Source organism: Eucalyptus grandis, chromosome 3 (assembly GCF_016545825.1).
Source record: "Eucalyptus grandis isolate ANBG69807.140 chromosome 3, ASM1654582v1, whole genome shotgun sequence".
Lineage (NCBI taxonomy): Eukaryota > Viridiplantae > Streptophyta > Magnoliopsida > Myrtales > Myrtaceae > Eucalyptus > Eucalyptus grandis.
In genome coordinates, this window is record NC_052614.1 from 7,466,915 (window position 1) to 7,480,902 (window position 13,988).

General features: G+C 40.1%; 1 protein-coding gene across 1 annotated transcript; it reads right to left on the bottom strand.

The window, feature by feature from the left end:
* Positions 1 to 3,668: 3,668 nt before the first annotated feature.
* Positions 3,669 to 4,349, bottom strand: LOC120292232 (18.8 kDa class II heat shock protein-like). The gene has a single exon (XM_039310461.1). It carries the CDS (start codon positions 4,332 to 4,334, stop codon positions 3,870 to 3,872), a length of 465 nt encoding a protein of 154 aa, XP_039166395.1. The 5' UTR covers positions 4,335 to 4,349; the 3' UTR covers positions 3,669 to 3,869.
* Between the last annotated feature and the right edge of the window lie 9,639 nt (positions 4,350 to 13,988).

Consider the following 13,988-nt stretch of genomic DNA (forward strand, 5'->3'; position numbering starts at 1 on the left):
AACCAGCACATAGACACATGCATTCTCAAACGTACCGTACATAATTGGCTAATGGGCACACTGAATAGCACATAGTATATAGCATCTTCTCTTGCATGGACTCATGGCTCAATGCATTTCTTCTAGGACAAACGCACTTTAGCAGTAGACAGCCACTAAACCATAGGATCCTCCCTCTTCCCTTTATTGAAGGCTTTGTAGACAAATTTCAGGACTTTGCAGACTAACTTCAGGACTTTGAGTACCAATTTTCAGATTAAGCGGATTACATGGCACAGGAAAATAAGAGACATCGATCCTGTCCATGCTCGCACCACATTTACAACTACTGGATCGTTAAGCGGATTAAGCGGATCATACGTTTTGTCCTTCTCCGGTGAGGCGAATACCAGGAGGATTGAATAACTTAATGCTGTGCAGGTTATCGCAACCCACATAGTTAGCATTACAATCCAAGTGGTGATCCGATGCCGCTTTAAGGGAAGACCACTTATGATAATTATAATGGTGCTAAGCGATGCGATGAAGCTTATCGTGTTATATACTTTGAAAAGCTTGTAATAGTGATCGAAGCGGTTCATTGCCTTTGCAGATTCGTCAGGTGGGTCCTTACCCGCTTCGTAAGCTATGGTAGCGACCAATATCGCCACAATCATTAGCGCCTCATGCATACCCTGTTGCCACTTCCTTTTCCTTTCCCTATTGATCTCTTTTTCCGTAAGTGGATGGAAGGTGGTGCCCGTGTTATTCGGAAAGACTGTTCCTTTGGACGGGTTGTGATTCTCTGAAGTTTGAGGAACAGAATTCACTATCTCTAAGGCTCTTTCCATGCTTTGGCCTTGTGCCAGTAGGCCTAGTGCTGTGAAACCTTTGGAGTTCGTAATGTTTGGGTCTACTCCTTTATTAGTAAGGAAGATTATAGTCTGCAGAGAAATAACAACAGAATGTACCAATTGATGTTAAGTTTGAACTAGACAAGCCCATGTTATATACTTTTGAGGACTAAGTTTGCTTCTAGTGTTTTTAAGTCCTCAAATGTTTGTGACTATTATGTGATGTCTTCAAAAGGGAATCTCAATTCTTGTTGAATTTCTTCTGCTTCTGTGTTTTTATCTTCCTTCTAATCTAGATGAAATTAGTGTGAAAATAATGTGAAGCGTAAAGTCGTAGTTAATTATATGGACGGATGACTTCTTTTCCAAATATCAAGCCTGTGATGATTTAGGAAAAAGCATCGGAAAAGTCTTCAACTTATGGTATTGGTACAAATTGAATCATAAACTTTTTAATTGTGCCAATTTAATCATAAACCTTATGACCTAGTGTCAATTTAGTCATTTTGGCTAATTTTAACCAGATATTGCTAACTTGGATCCCATTCAGTTTATGTGGTACAGCTAGCACGATGTAAATAATTTTAATATTTTTTTCCTTTTTACTTTCTTTTCTTGGTGACCAGTTGCCGACCTTTGGCCATGGCTGGTTGGTTGGACTTGCTTGGGTGAGGGGTCTTCGTTGCCTGCCATAAGCGAGGTTTATCCCCATTGAGGGCTCCCCTCCCTCAGGCTGGGGCGGCCTCGCTAGATCTAGCCTAGGCAAGGCTAGCCTTGGCCCATGCTAAGGAAGCCTTCGCCTTGTTAAGGCTCACCCTCGCTTGACTAGGCCTTGCCTTTGGTGGGCAATGACAACCCTCGTCCAGGCAAGACCGGCTTGTCCAACCATGGGTAGTGGTTGGTAAAAGGAAGAAAAAGAAAAAAAGGAAAGAAAAAATCAGAAAAATATGAAAAAATCAGAAAAATATATTATTAAAAATTATCCATATTAGCGTTGCCGTGCAACATAGGACAGTCGGCGTCGATATTAGTAATTTTTAGCCAAAATTAGTTCGATGGATTGAATTGATACTAAATCAAAAAGTTTAGGACTAAATTAATACAATTAAAATGTTAAGAATTTTTTTAACACTTTTTCCTGGTGATTAATAAATGGATGTCTTTTAACTTGTGAATATTTCTAGAACATTCATGTTTCCTAAAACCGCCTTTTTTGTTGATAAGCTCAATGAATTTGACTAATGTAAAGGCTTGGTTGTATGAACATACCTTAGTTTGTCCATCTACAGCAGCCAAATGTAAAATTGTGTTGCCATCTTCGTCCCTCGAGTTGACGAACTGATCATCACCCAATATATCTATCAAAAGCTTCAAAGCTTCCAGTTTGTTGTGCTTCACGCATAAATGTAGAATCGTTTGGTCATTTTCGACGACATTGTGAGTTGCTTTAGGTGTTGCTCAAACCAAGCATTCCAACACATCCACATGCCCTTTCATAGCTGCAACATGAAGAGGGTTTCTTTTGTATTTGTCACGGACGAAACATATTTCGGGGTTGACTCTTACCAAGCTTTCCACTATGTGAAGGTACCCTTTTGCTGCCGCGAGATGAAAAGGCGTCAAACTCTCAGAATCTTGCTCTCTTGCCAGCTCACTCTTTTGAGCTAGGATCTCTTCCACAAAATCCAAGTGTCCGAGCATGGCTGCAATGTGCAAAGGAGTCTCATTGTGATTCCCAGTCGTGATTCTGTCAAGAAGCAACTTATCTTTTCTGAGTAACTCAAGCAAAGAACGCACATTTCCTTCCACGGCAGCTTCATAGAGTTCGGAATCCATGTTTGGCTCTCTAAAATGGGAGTTTTGGGATACTCACTACTCCAGTTTGGACTTGAATATATATTGTAAAGGTAGGCTTGACGTGGATCAAAAAATGATTGGTGGATAATTGGACATCTCTTATCTGCAAGTACGTGGCTCAAGTTTCCGTTGGCCAAACGTCGTTGCGCCTCGGATGTTTCTGTACACACGCTAGGAGAATTATCTATTGAATGCTGACGTGATAATTATTAAACAATCTTTCTTTATTTTTATCCAATTTTTTATTAATTTTTTTCCCTCTCCTATCTCATTGGACTTTTTCTCACAATGGCCGATGAGGCTTCAATGAGACTTGCAGCCACAAAGTCCTTGATAGCCGCCGCTGCGCCGGTGAGGATCACAGCCCTCGCCTGGCCTCCCCCAAATCTGGCAAGGCCTAGGGGCTGTGGGTGAGGGCCACAATCCTTGTTGGTGGCCAATGAGGGCTTTGCGGTCCTCACCTAGCCTCACTAGCCATTGCGGGAAGAAGCTGAAGGAGGAAGAAGAGCAAAAAAAGAAAAAAAAAGAATTAATTAAAAAATTTTGAAAAAAATTACTTAAAATTACTAAGTTTACGTTCATTGATTGATTAGCATTTACGTCCAAAATTAATTGGATGGATTAAATTGATATCAATGTAAAAAAATTTAAAATTAAATTGATCCAATTAAAATTTTTTATACTAAATGATATTAATATTATAAATTTAAGATTTTTTTTTGGTACTTCACCCATAATTATTATAACATGAAATCCAAAAATGTGGACCTATATTATCTTTGATCATTTAATTTTCGCACGAGACTCACGGGAATCAGAAACTAAGATGACGGTGCCATCCCAATTGCTACATGAGCTGGGAGGCCTCCATTTTGGGAGCTCTTTTGCTTTTTTCTTAAATTGGGTAGTAAAGATCTGTTTATATATCGATCGGGCCGTTATATTCCAATCTAATTGCCGACATACAATGACTAGAAATTCAATCGAATTGTTAGAATTTAGTATGTATTAGAGATAGTCCTACATACTCTATTAATCATTTGACAATTGAAAGCCCTTACTAGATTTCATTACACAGAAACATGTCTCATTACGCATATCGAAATCTTATAAGATAACAGAGGGAACTCCACAAGCCCCTAAAAACTTTCGCAAGACAGAACTAAAACCGGGCCATCATCAACCGGCCTTGACTTCGATGGTCTTGGTCTTCGGCTCCGGCGGCCGCACCTTCTCGACGGCCACCCTGAGCACCCCGTCCTGGTACGCTGCCGTCACTGTCTCCACATTAGCGTTCTCCGGCAGCGCGAACCTCCTCATGAACTTCCCGGTCCTCCTCTCCATGCTCAGGTACTTGGCCCCTTCCTCTTTCTCCCTCTTCCTCTCCCCGCTCACGACGAGCACGTTATCGTTCTCTATCTGGACCTTGATCTCGCTGGCCCTTATCCCTGGCATGTCCACGACGAACACGTAGGAGCCCGGGTACTCCACGGTGTCGGCAGGGGTCGCCGCCATGGCCTTTGCATCGCGGACGTAGGCGCGCGAGGGGTTGCTCCTCGATTTCTGGGGCTCCTCGGGGAAGTCGAGCATGTCTTCGAGGATCCCAAAGAGGCGCGAGTCGAAGCCGAGATTTCGCAGATCCATATGGTGGTTCGCTTTTCCTGGTCTAGAAAAGAGAGTGCGTGGGATTGTGGAATGAGGAGGCTGGTGCTGTCGTTAACTGGGGTTTTATAGAGCAGCTTGAAGAAGGGGAGGGGAGGGGGAAACAGAGGTCTTGAGAGAGTTCTGGAGAAGAGTAGAGGGAATTGCTCATGATAGGTTTTGAGATGCTTCGGCAATCTTCTGTAATTTACTATAAAATGATTAATAAATAGGGACATTGACCTTTTTAATGACACGTGGTCCTATCATATAGCACACTCGAACGTCGAATAAATGCAAAATTTGCCATCGTTTTAGTAAATCCTTCACTAGATAAGGTTTCTTTCTTTGATCAAAAACTGTACAGAAGAGTTTAAAATTTAGATTTTAAATGTATATAAGATAGTTCCAAGGTTTATTTTAAAAATAAGTTATCAATCATATCGTACCCACAATTCAATTACTAACTTGGAAGAAACTTGCGAGTCGAAATTTGAGATTGACAATCGCCTATGGACAATGGCTAGAATTGGAAAAGAAGAAAGAGAACTACCATTGACCATGCATGTTAGCCATCATCTCTAAACAATGATTTTGTTGATCTTAAACTAATAGATGGATCGAGAAGAAAATGTAAAGCACACATGAAATAAATTAGGGCACAATTTGGCTCTGAAATCATGATATCTCAAAATTTTGAACTGATAGTAGAGGAGAGAATATGCATATAAAATGTAAATAAACCTCATCATCAAGCAATATGAAATATTTTAACAGTCATACTTTAAAAAAAATGTGAGGTTGAAAGTTAACTAATAATTTGCTCCATATGTCTCCTAATTATAAGAATCATATAAGCTCCCATCTGGGGCAAATGTATAATACAGGCTTCTAAACAAAGGAAGCATGATGGGATCATATCATTAGCCACGGATCTAGAGTTTGCTGTGAGAAAAAAAGGGACCGCATCCCACTTGCCAAATTGACTGGTTACCAACTTAAAGATAAATTATGAACTGTAAGATCACTTTCGCATTTACTAATGTTTAAGAATTTAAAGATAATTTAATAATGCCGAAACTAATTTTATGAACATTAAAGGAAATATGGGTTTCCATTGTAAGCAGTGGCGGATGTTCCTAAATATAAATTTTGGACTCCTTTAATTGATCGGGCTTGTTCATGTGAGCAAACTCAACATTCTCAACAATTAACAACTATGTTGGTTGAAAGACCAAGCGTAAATACACTTATGACACTATTGCTCATTTCAAGCATCTTCCTAATGCAATCCATCTAAGTTAGGGAGAATTGTCCAAAAAGTCCTAAACCTATTGCACTTTTGCCAATTCAGTCATAAACCTTTTAACTTTGCCAATTGAGTCCTAAACCATTTCACTTCTTGCCAATTCAGTCCATCCGGCCAACTTTGGTTGGAAAATGCTGATGTGGACGCCGGGCAGTGCCACGTAGGACCGCCGGTCTGACGTGGATAATTTTTAATAATATTTTAATATTTTTGAATTTTTTTGAATTTTTATTATTTTTTTTCTGTTATTTCCTTTTTTTTTTCTTTCTTTTCTTTTTGGCTTTTTCTTTTGCCTTTTTTGGTGGCTGGCTATCGGCCACAGCCAGCTGGCTGGCCTCACCCGCCACAGGCAAGGCCCGGCCGAGCGAGGAGGAGCTCCGGCGAGGGCAACCCTCGCCCAGGGAGGTCTCGCCGATCGTCGGTCAACCGACGGTGATGCCGGGCGAGGGAGCCCTCGCCCTTGGCCGGCCGACGCCACCCACCTTGATGAAATCACCTCTCTCTCCTTTGGTGTTGGCGCCGCCGCCGCCGCTGTCGTCTTCGTCTTCTCCACTGAGGAAGACACGCCTCTCGCCTTAGCTCTTCGCCCTGCTGTCGTTCATCGTCTTTGTCGCTGTCGTTCATCGTCTTCGGCCAAAACTCCAAGCCACTCGAGTTTGGCCGGGGCGAGGGCTGGCCTCACTAGATTTGGTGCAGGCGAGCCCCGCGAGGGCTCTCTCGCCAGATTTGGCGAGGCCGGCCCTCGCCCAGGCCATGGTGGCCTCGCCCGGTGTCGTCGTCGCCGTCACCCGGCCAACGGCTGGCGAGGCCGCCCCTGGCCTCGCCCTCGTGGCGGGCGAGGCCAGCCGGCTGGCTGTGGCCGGTGGTCGGTTGGCTGTGGTCGGTGGCCGGCCACTAGAAAAGGCAAAAGAAAAAGCCAAAAGAAAAGAAAGAAAAGAAAAGAAAGAAAAGAGGAAAAAATAATAAAAATTCAAAAAAATTTAAAAAATATTAAAAAATTATTAAAAATTGTCCATGTCAGCACCAGGTCCTACGTGGCACCGCCCGGCGCCCACGTCAGCATTTTCCCGGTCAAAATTGGCCGGATGGACTGAATTGGCATGAAGTGAAAATGTTTAGGATTCAATTGGCAAAAGTGCAATAGGTTTAGGACTTTTGGACAATTTTCCCATCTAAGTTAAATAATCTTAGCTGAAGAACAAGGTATTGCGCATGCTTAAATAAGATTATTGTTGACACCTAAATTTTGACGACCCTATCATTCATTTATTGCATAAAAATTAGGGACTAAACTTTAGCCCCTAAACAAAAATAATAAATCGCATTACATATAGTTTTTAGGAGCATATCTCAATATACTTGCATATTTATGGGCTGATAGCGGATGGGCTTAAGTTCTGAACATAATTGCATTGGATCGGGTTGGCAGCGGATGAACTCGGGTAAATGGTTTTGAGCTTTATTGAAGTTAAGCCCACAGAAAGTGAAAGATTGGAGTAAGCTTCATAATATAACCAAGTTTGACACGAATTTGGGAAAGATTGAGCACAATTTTCACATGGGATCTTAACAAGGCATGAAAAATCTTTGAGGAAGAATAAATATCTTTATTAATAGAAGATATTCTCGGTCAAATAGGTGCAAAGAAGTGTTATATTTCTACGCAAGAATCTACCAAATTAAGGATTGGGACATATATGTCTTGTTTTGAAACAAGAAAGAGTGCACCAATAAAGAAAATTTCATGCGTCCTACGCATCCGGGCGTGAGCAGAAAAAGGAAAGAATGCGTGGCCGAAAATCATGAATATATGGTCAAAGTTGGGAGTACTCACGCATTTGAGGAAAGGAAGGAATAAAATATATTATACTGGGTCCTTTCCTTTGAAGGCCTTGGTTGTCCTATAAAGAAGGAGAACGCTAACATTTGTTGGCGGGGGTCGGCACTTCTATTCTAAAAGGCACGTTGAGATTTACATGAGAGAGAGAAAGAGAAGGAACTCTCTACCGAACCGAGGAGCCCCACGTTGTGCGAGGCCCTTTGCCGCAGCGTCACACCCGAGCCGCCTGAGTTACTTTGCTGCGTCGCCCCCTGCAGCGACGATGGACTCGCTGCTGTGACCTCTTTGCCTTTCGCACGAGCTGCGATCCGGTGCCAACCTCGTACCGTCGTGACCAAGCCTCGACGAGCCCAGCTCAACCGAGACGTTGATGGATCTACCGCCTTCCTCGCGCTCAGCTGTTGCTTGATTCGCTGTTGCCCAGCGGGACCATAATTTCTCCTTGCAGCAATCACTCGGCAGACCTCGCATCCCTGACGATCCATGATCTGCTGCTTTTGCTATACCACGAACCATCACACCCCAGGGATGCTTGAGCCACTACAGCCTAGTTCGGAGTCAGCGAGGACTCCCGCAAGTTCCATCTAGCCTGGCGATGCCCTGAAGTGTCTTCTTCTGACTCACCGACAATCACCAAACAGGCTTTTGCGCTTCATTCGTATTCATTCTTTGCAGGTTTCGTCGAAGTCCAAAGAGGCCAACATCTCCTGACCAGCATGAATACCACGTCATATCTGTGGCCACCACTTGCAAGCACGGAGTCCATAGTCAAAAGAGTCGCTAGAATTTTGATGAAATAAGTCTTAAGTGGTGAATTGGTCTTCTGCGGGTATTGTCCGAAGTGAAAATACAAAAGAAAAAAATTGTCAAAGCTTCCTCTTTGCGGAGTCACCTCGACATCTTTGACTTTAGACGAGCGGTCCACTGTGATCCATCTTGGGCGTCCTCATTGCCGCCGGTCACTCGCCCCACTGTGTTGCTCGCCGCACGCGTTGCTCACACCGTCGAGCATTGCAAACCACCATCGGTCACCTGTTCGTGATCCATTGCCCGACACTCGAATTTGGAAAGTTATTGTCACAATTAGGCTCCGTTCATTTCACGGAAAATGTTTTCGGCGTTCGTTTCACGGAAAATGAATTCCTGGGGGAAAATGTTTTCCATGAAAGGATAAAAGTCTTTTAAATTAGGGGAAAATGTTTTCCACCTTTGAAAAGTGGAAAACATTTTCCCCACTTGATTTCTCTTATCTCACACATCTATAAATCCTCACTTCCTCCTCTCCTTTCTTCTTCTTTTTTTTCTTCTTTTATTCGAATTATTTTTAAATTTTCTTTTTCTTTTTAATTCGAATTATTTTTTTTAATTTCCTTTCCTTTTTTTTTCTTTTTATTTATTTTTTCTTTTCTTTATTTCCCATCTTCTTCTTTTGGCTAGTCATCGGTCGTCACTAGGTGAACCTCAAGCTCATCGATCTCAAGCTCACGCTCGTTGATCTGGTGAGCGCGAGCATCTTGAGCTTGATGCTCGTGCTCGCCAATTTGGTGAGCGGAAAATATTTTCCTTACCGAACACCGGAAAATATTTTCCGAAACATTTTCAGGTTTTAGCCGAACACCAGAAAATATTGTTATTTTCTTGGAAAATGACTTCGGGGGAAAATATTTTCTGAAATGACTTGTTTTCCGCGAAACGAACGGACCCTTAGGTAATAACCCTTACTCGGTTCCATTGAATATTTTAGGCGTATTTTATCGCCTAATTTGTCTATCTGATATCCATTAAGCATATTTGAATGATATGCATATCTCCCAATTAGGATTTATTGCCTAATTCGTAACCACGCCTGGATTTTTTTATTTCATCTATAAGGCTTTAGATGAAATAATTAATCAAGCGGGAATAAAGTTGATATTTTGATCTTTAAGGCTTAAGATCAATTTATCGATTTTATTAGCGAAATATCATCCCTTAATCTGAATGGTGTGTGATATCTTTGATGATTTTGAATGGTCTATCTTGTCTTGATTGCTTTATTTATCTCGAAATATGTTTGAGTTAGAATATTGCATGCTTTAGGGTTATTTGCATATCTAGACTAAACATTTTATTTATCATGAATTTTCGAAATAAAAAATAAAAAAAATAAATCTAGGCTGTTAGATTTTTGTTTCATTAGCTTAAGTTGCATGTTTAATAAATTGGCATTTTGTTTAATCTCGAGATTAATAAAAAACAAATAAATAAAAAAATCATCATGCATACGTCATGTAGAATTAGGGCATCATTTGCACGTCATTCCACATTAGGATAAAATTCATTTTAAGTTTAGATTGATTTAGATGGACTGCATCTTAGGTTAGAGATTGCTAAGTTAAGATAATATTTTGGTTTAAATTAGGGTTTAGTTTGACCTAATCCTTAATACAAATTGAATAGAATCTTAATTTAGTTAGACAATTTTAACATTTTACCTGATTCCGAATTTCATTAAAAAAATACAAAAATGTCTTAGAATAAATTAGTTTTATTTTCTAGGATAAATTGCATGTTTTAGAAAAAAGAAAAAATGCCATGTGCATGTCATTAGGATTAGATTCATGAAACGCATGCCATTTAGTGATTGTTGCTAGATCCATTTAATTAGAAATTGCATGTCATTAGAATTAGGTCATTTAGTTAATATTGCATGATTTTCATTAATTAAGTGAAAACGGAAAAAGGAAATTGCGTGTTAATTAGAAATCATATCTAAGACTATCGATGTGGATTCTGATTTAACATTGCAGATGCTTTCGTTGCCATGAGGTAAGTCCTGCATTTTATTTATTGCTTTACTTGGATGTTAAATTGGTGGGTTGCACACCTGCATGATCGCCTCACATGTTAAGGAAATAGATTTAAAATCAATCCAAGCTGCATTCAAAAACATTTTTGAAAATAAAAGAATGGTACCGAAAGGGCATTAGAGAAGTCTAATGTAACCAAGTCCCCATTACCCTTAGTCTCTGGTTCATAGGAGTAAAATAATTCTCCCATTATTTTACTTAGGTGTCTAATCGACTTATCATAAACTGATTAGTGACAGCTCCTAGATAAAATCCACTTGTATGTTAAAAATTTGAAGATTAAGTCGCGAATTGGTAAGTCCTGCATTTTATTTATTGCTTTACTTGAATGTTAAATTGGTGGTTTGCACACCTGCATGATCGCCTCACATGTTAGGGAAATAGATTTAAAATCAATCCAAGCTGCATTCAAAAACATTTTTGAAAATAAAAGAATGGTACCGAAAGGGCATTAGAGAAGTCTAATGTAACCAAGTCCCCGTACCCTTAGTCTCTGGTTCATAGGAGTAAAATAATTCTCCCATTATTTTACTTAGGTGTCTAATCGACTTATCATAAACTGATTAGTGACGGCTCCTAGATAAAATCCACTTGTATGTTAAAAATTTGAAGATTAAGTCGCGAATTGGTATGGGCTTGGGAGAGCTCGAGTTAAGTCTAGGCTTAGCAATCCATTAGCCAAACCTTAGGTGGTTCACCTGAAAAATTTGGTCGCGACAATTATAAGAGCAGCTTTCGAAGTTCAGATCCTGTGTTTAGGAAATTGGGGATGCATCCAGGACCATTTGGCGGGGACATCGTATGCATTTGCCCTACGTAGGTCAAGTTCACGCTTTCATATATGTCCATATTTGTAAGAAAAGGACAGGAATGGTATTTGAAATATCTGTGATTGTTCACGAAATTACCTTAGAGAATTTTGGTGTTTGATTTTCGCCAATCATGTCTAAGATTGTGTGTAAAATGTCTGGTCGTGGTTTGAAAGAAGAACGTCGTCGCATAAGCTATGATTCCTCTGCCTTAGAAAGGCGCCTCAAGTGTAGATTCGCCACCTGAGCCCTTTTGAGAATTAACTATGGTTGAAGCGAGCTTATGAGAAATTGACACCGATACAATAGATTTATAACTAAATTGACATTAATACAACGATTTATGACTTTTCTGACACTTTTCTCCTATCAATCATAGAGTATCCACAATTCAATTATTACCTATTTTAATAAATAGAACTTGGAAGAACTTTGCTAGATGAAATTTGAGATTGACAATTGCTTACCAACAATGGCTAGAAATAGAAAAGAAGAAAGGAAACTACCATTGATCATACATGCTAGCGATCATTTCTAAACAATGAATTTGTTTATCATAGTTGAAAAGCCCATTTTGAAAACTTCAACCGATAGGTTGACAAAAAGAAAATGTAAAGTACACACAAAATATACTAGAGCATATTTGGCTATGGTATTATGATAAAAGATTCAACTTAAAAGCTTGAAGTGATAATAGAGGGAGAGGACACGTATATAAAATGTAGATAAACCTCACTGTCAAGCAATATGAAATATTTCAATAGTCATACTTTAAAAAAATTTGAGGTTGAAAGTTAACTAATAATTTGCTTCATATGTCTCGTAATTATAAGAATCATACAAGCTCCCATCTGTGGGGGCAAATGTATAATACAAGCTTCTAAACAAAGGAGGCATGACGGGATCATATCATTAGCCACGAGTCTAGGGTCGACTACAAGAAAGAAAAAAAGGGACCGCATCCCACTTGCAAAATTGACTGGTTACCAACAAGAACAGTAAGATCACTTTTGCATTTACTAATACGTAAGAACTTAAAGGTAATTTAATGACGTTGAAACTAATTTTATGAACAAAAAAGGAAATATGGGTTTGCATTGTACACAGTTGCGGATGTCCATAAATATTTAATTTTCGGACTTTCCTTTAATAGATCGGGCTTGCTCATGCAGTCAAACTCGACATTCTCAACAATTAGCAACTATGTTGGTTGAAAGACTAAGCGTAAATGCACTTATGACACCGTTGCTCGTTTCAGGCATCTTCCTAACACAGTCCACCTAAGTTAAATAATCTTTGCTTAAGAATAAGGTACTGCACATGCTCAAATAAGAATATAAGAAGAGCTTTAGAAGTTCACATGCCGTGTTTAGGAAATTGGGGATGCATCTGGGGACCATTGGGCGGGGACATCGTATTCATTTGGCCTACGTAGGTCGAGTTCACGCTTTTATATAAAAAAAAAAAAGTAACTTCTTGTTCCGTGAATAATTCCTAGAATCAGTTCCTATTTTTTTCTTATATATATATATATATATATATATATATATATATATATATATATATATATTTTTTTTTCTCTTCCCTTTCTTCTTCTTTCCTTTGGCCGGTCGTTGGTGTCAGCTTTGGCCGGCGACCTGCGTCAAAGTGTAGTCGGCCCCCGGCAATGCCGAGCCACGGCGAGGCTCGTCGGAAACCTAAGCCTTGCCACGAGCCTCGCCGTGGCTGGGTGAGGCTTGGCCTCGCCTTGGCTAGGCGAGGTCGACCTTGCCTAGATCCAACGAGACAGAGCTCACCCAGCCAAGGCGAGGCCGACCTTGCCTAGATCCAACGAGACGAGCTCACCCAGCCAAGGCGAGGCCTAGCCTTGTATAGCCACAGTGAGGGTCAGCCTCGCCAGGCCTAGGCGAGGCCGACCTCGCACAGCCTAGGCGAGGTTGAGCCTTGCCAGATTTGGGCGAGCTCACCGGACCTCGCCCGTGGCTGGCGATCAGCTACAAAGAAGAAGGAGGAATAAGAGAAAAAGAAAAAGAAAAAAAAAAAAAAGAAAAATATAATAAAAGTATTAAAAAATTAAAAGAAACAAATAATTTAAGAATTTTACCGAACGCATTTCTATCTCGGAAATAGAAATTTTGGACAGTTACCAAGCGTGTTCTTTTGCTCGAGACTGTTCTCAGGAGTAGAATCAGAAAAAATCATTTCTGAAAAAAAATTGTTCCCTGGAGCAGAATGGTTACCAAACGCGCCCTAAGTAAGTTATTAGATGTAATTAAGGATTAGAAAACACCGAAGGTCTATGAGTGCTAGAGTGACTGTGATCTTCGTTATATTGCTTAGATCAATGGAATTTTGTACTGCTCTTCGCTTAAACTTCCCATAAACCACGAGCAGACATTTTTCTCAACTGCTACAATGAAACTATAGCGTTCCCCGTAGAAATCTGAGAAATGCAACTCCCTCATTTAAAAAGTTTTAGACATCATGGAAATATGAGAAAAGCAACTTTCTCTTTAAAAAAGTTTATTTTTCTCTTTAAAAAAGTTTCTTATAAAAGTTTTAGACAAGATGGAAATCTGAGAAAAGCGACACTCTCTTTTAGAAACGTTTTTGGCGTGAAGTGGGCGATCGTGAGTTACTCATTACAGTAACATGATATTGCCATGAATCAATCATCTACATTCTGCATCACCCTTAATCTTATCTGCAAGTATGTGGCCGGGTTCATCGAAAGGTCCTAGGGATGTGACGTAAGGGAACGATTCTTCAAGTTCGTGGGAGGATACAATCTATATATAAACAGAGGCTGCCGAAAATTGTCCAAAAAGTCCTAAACCTGTTGTATTTTTG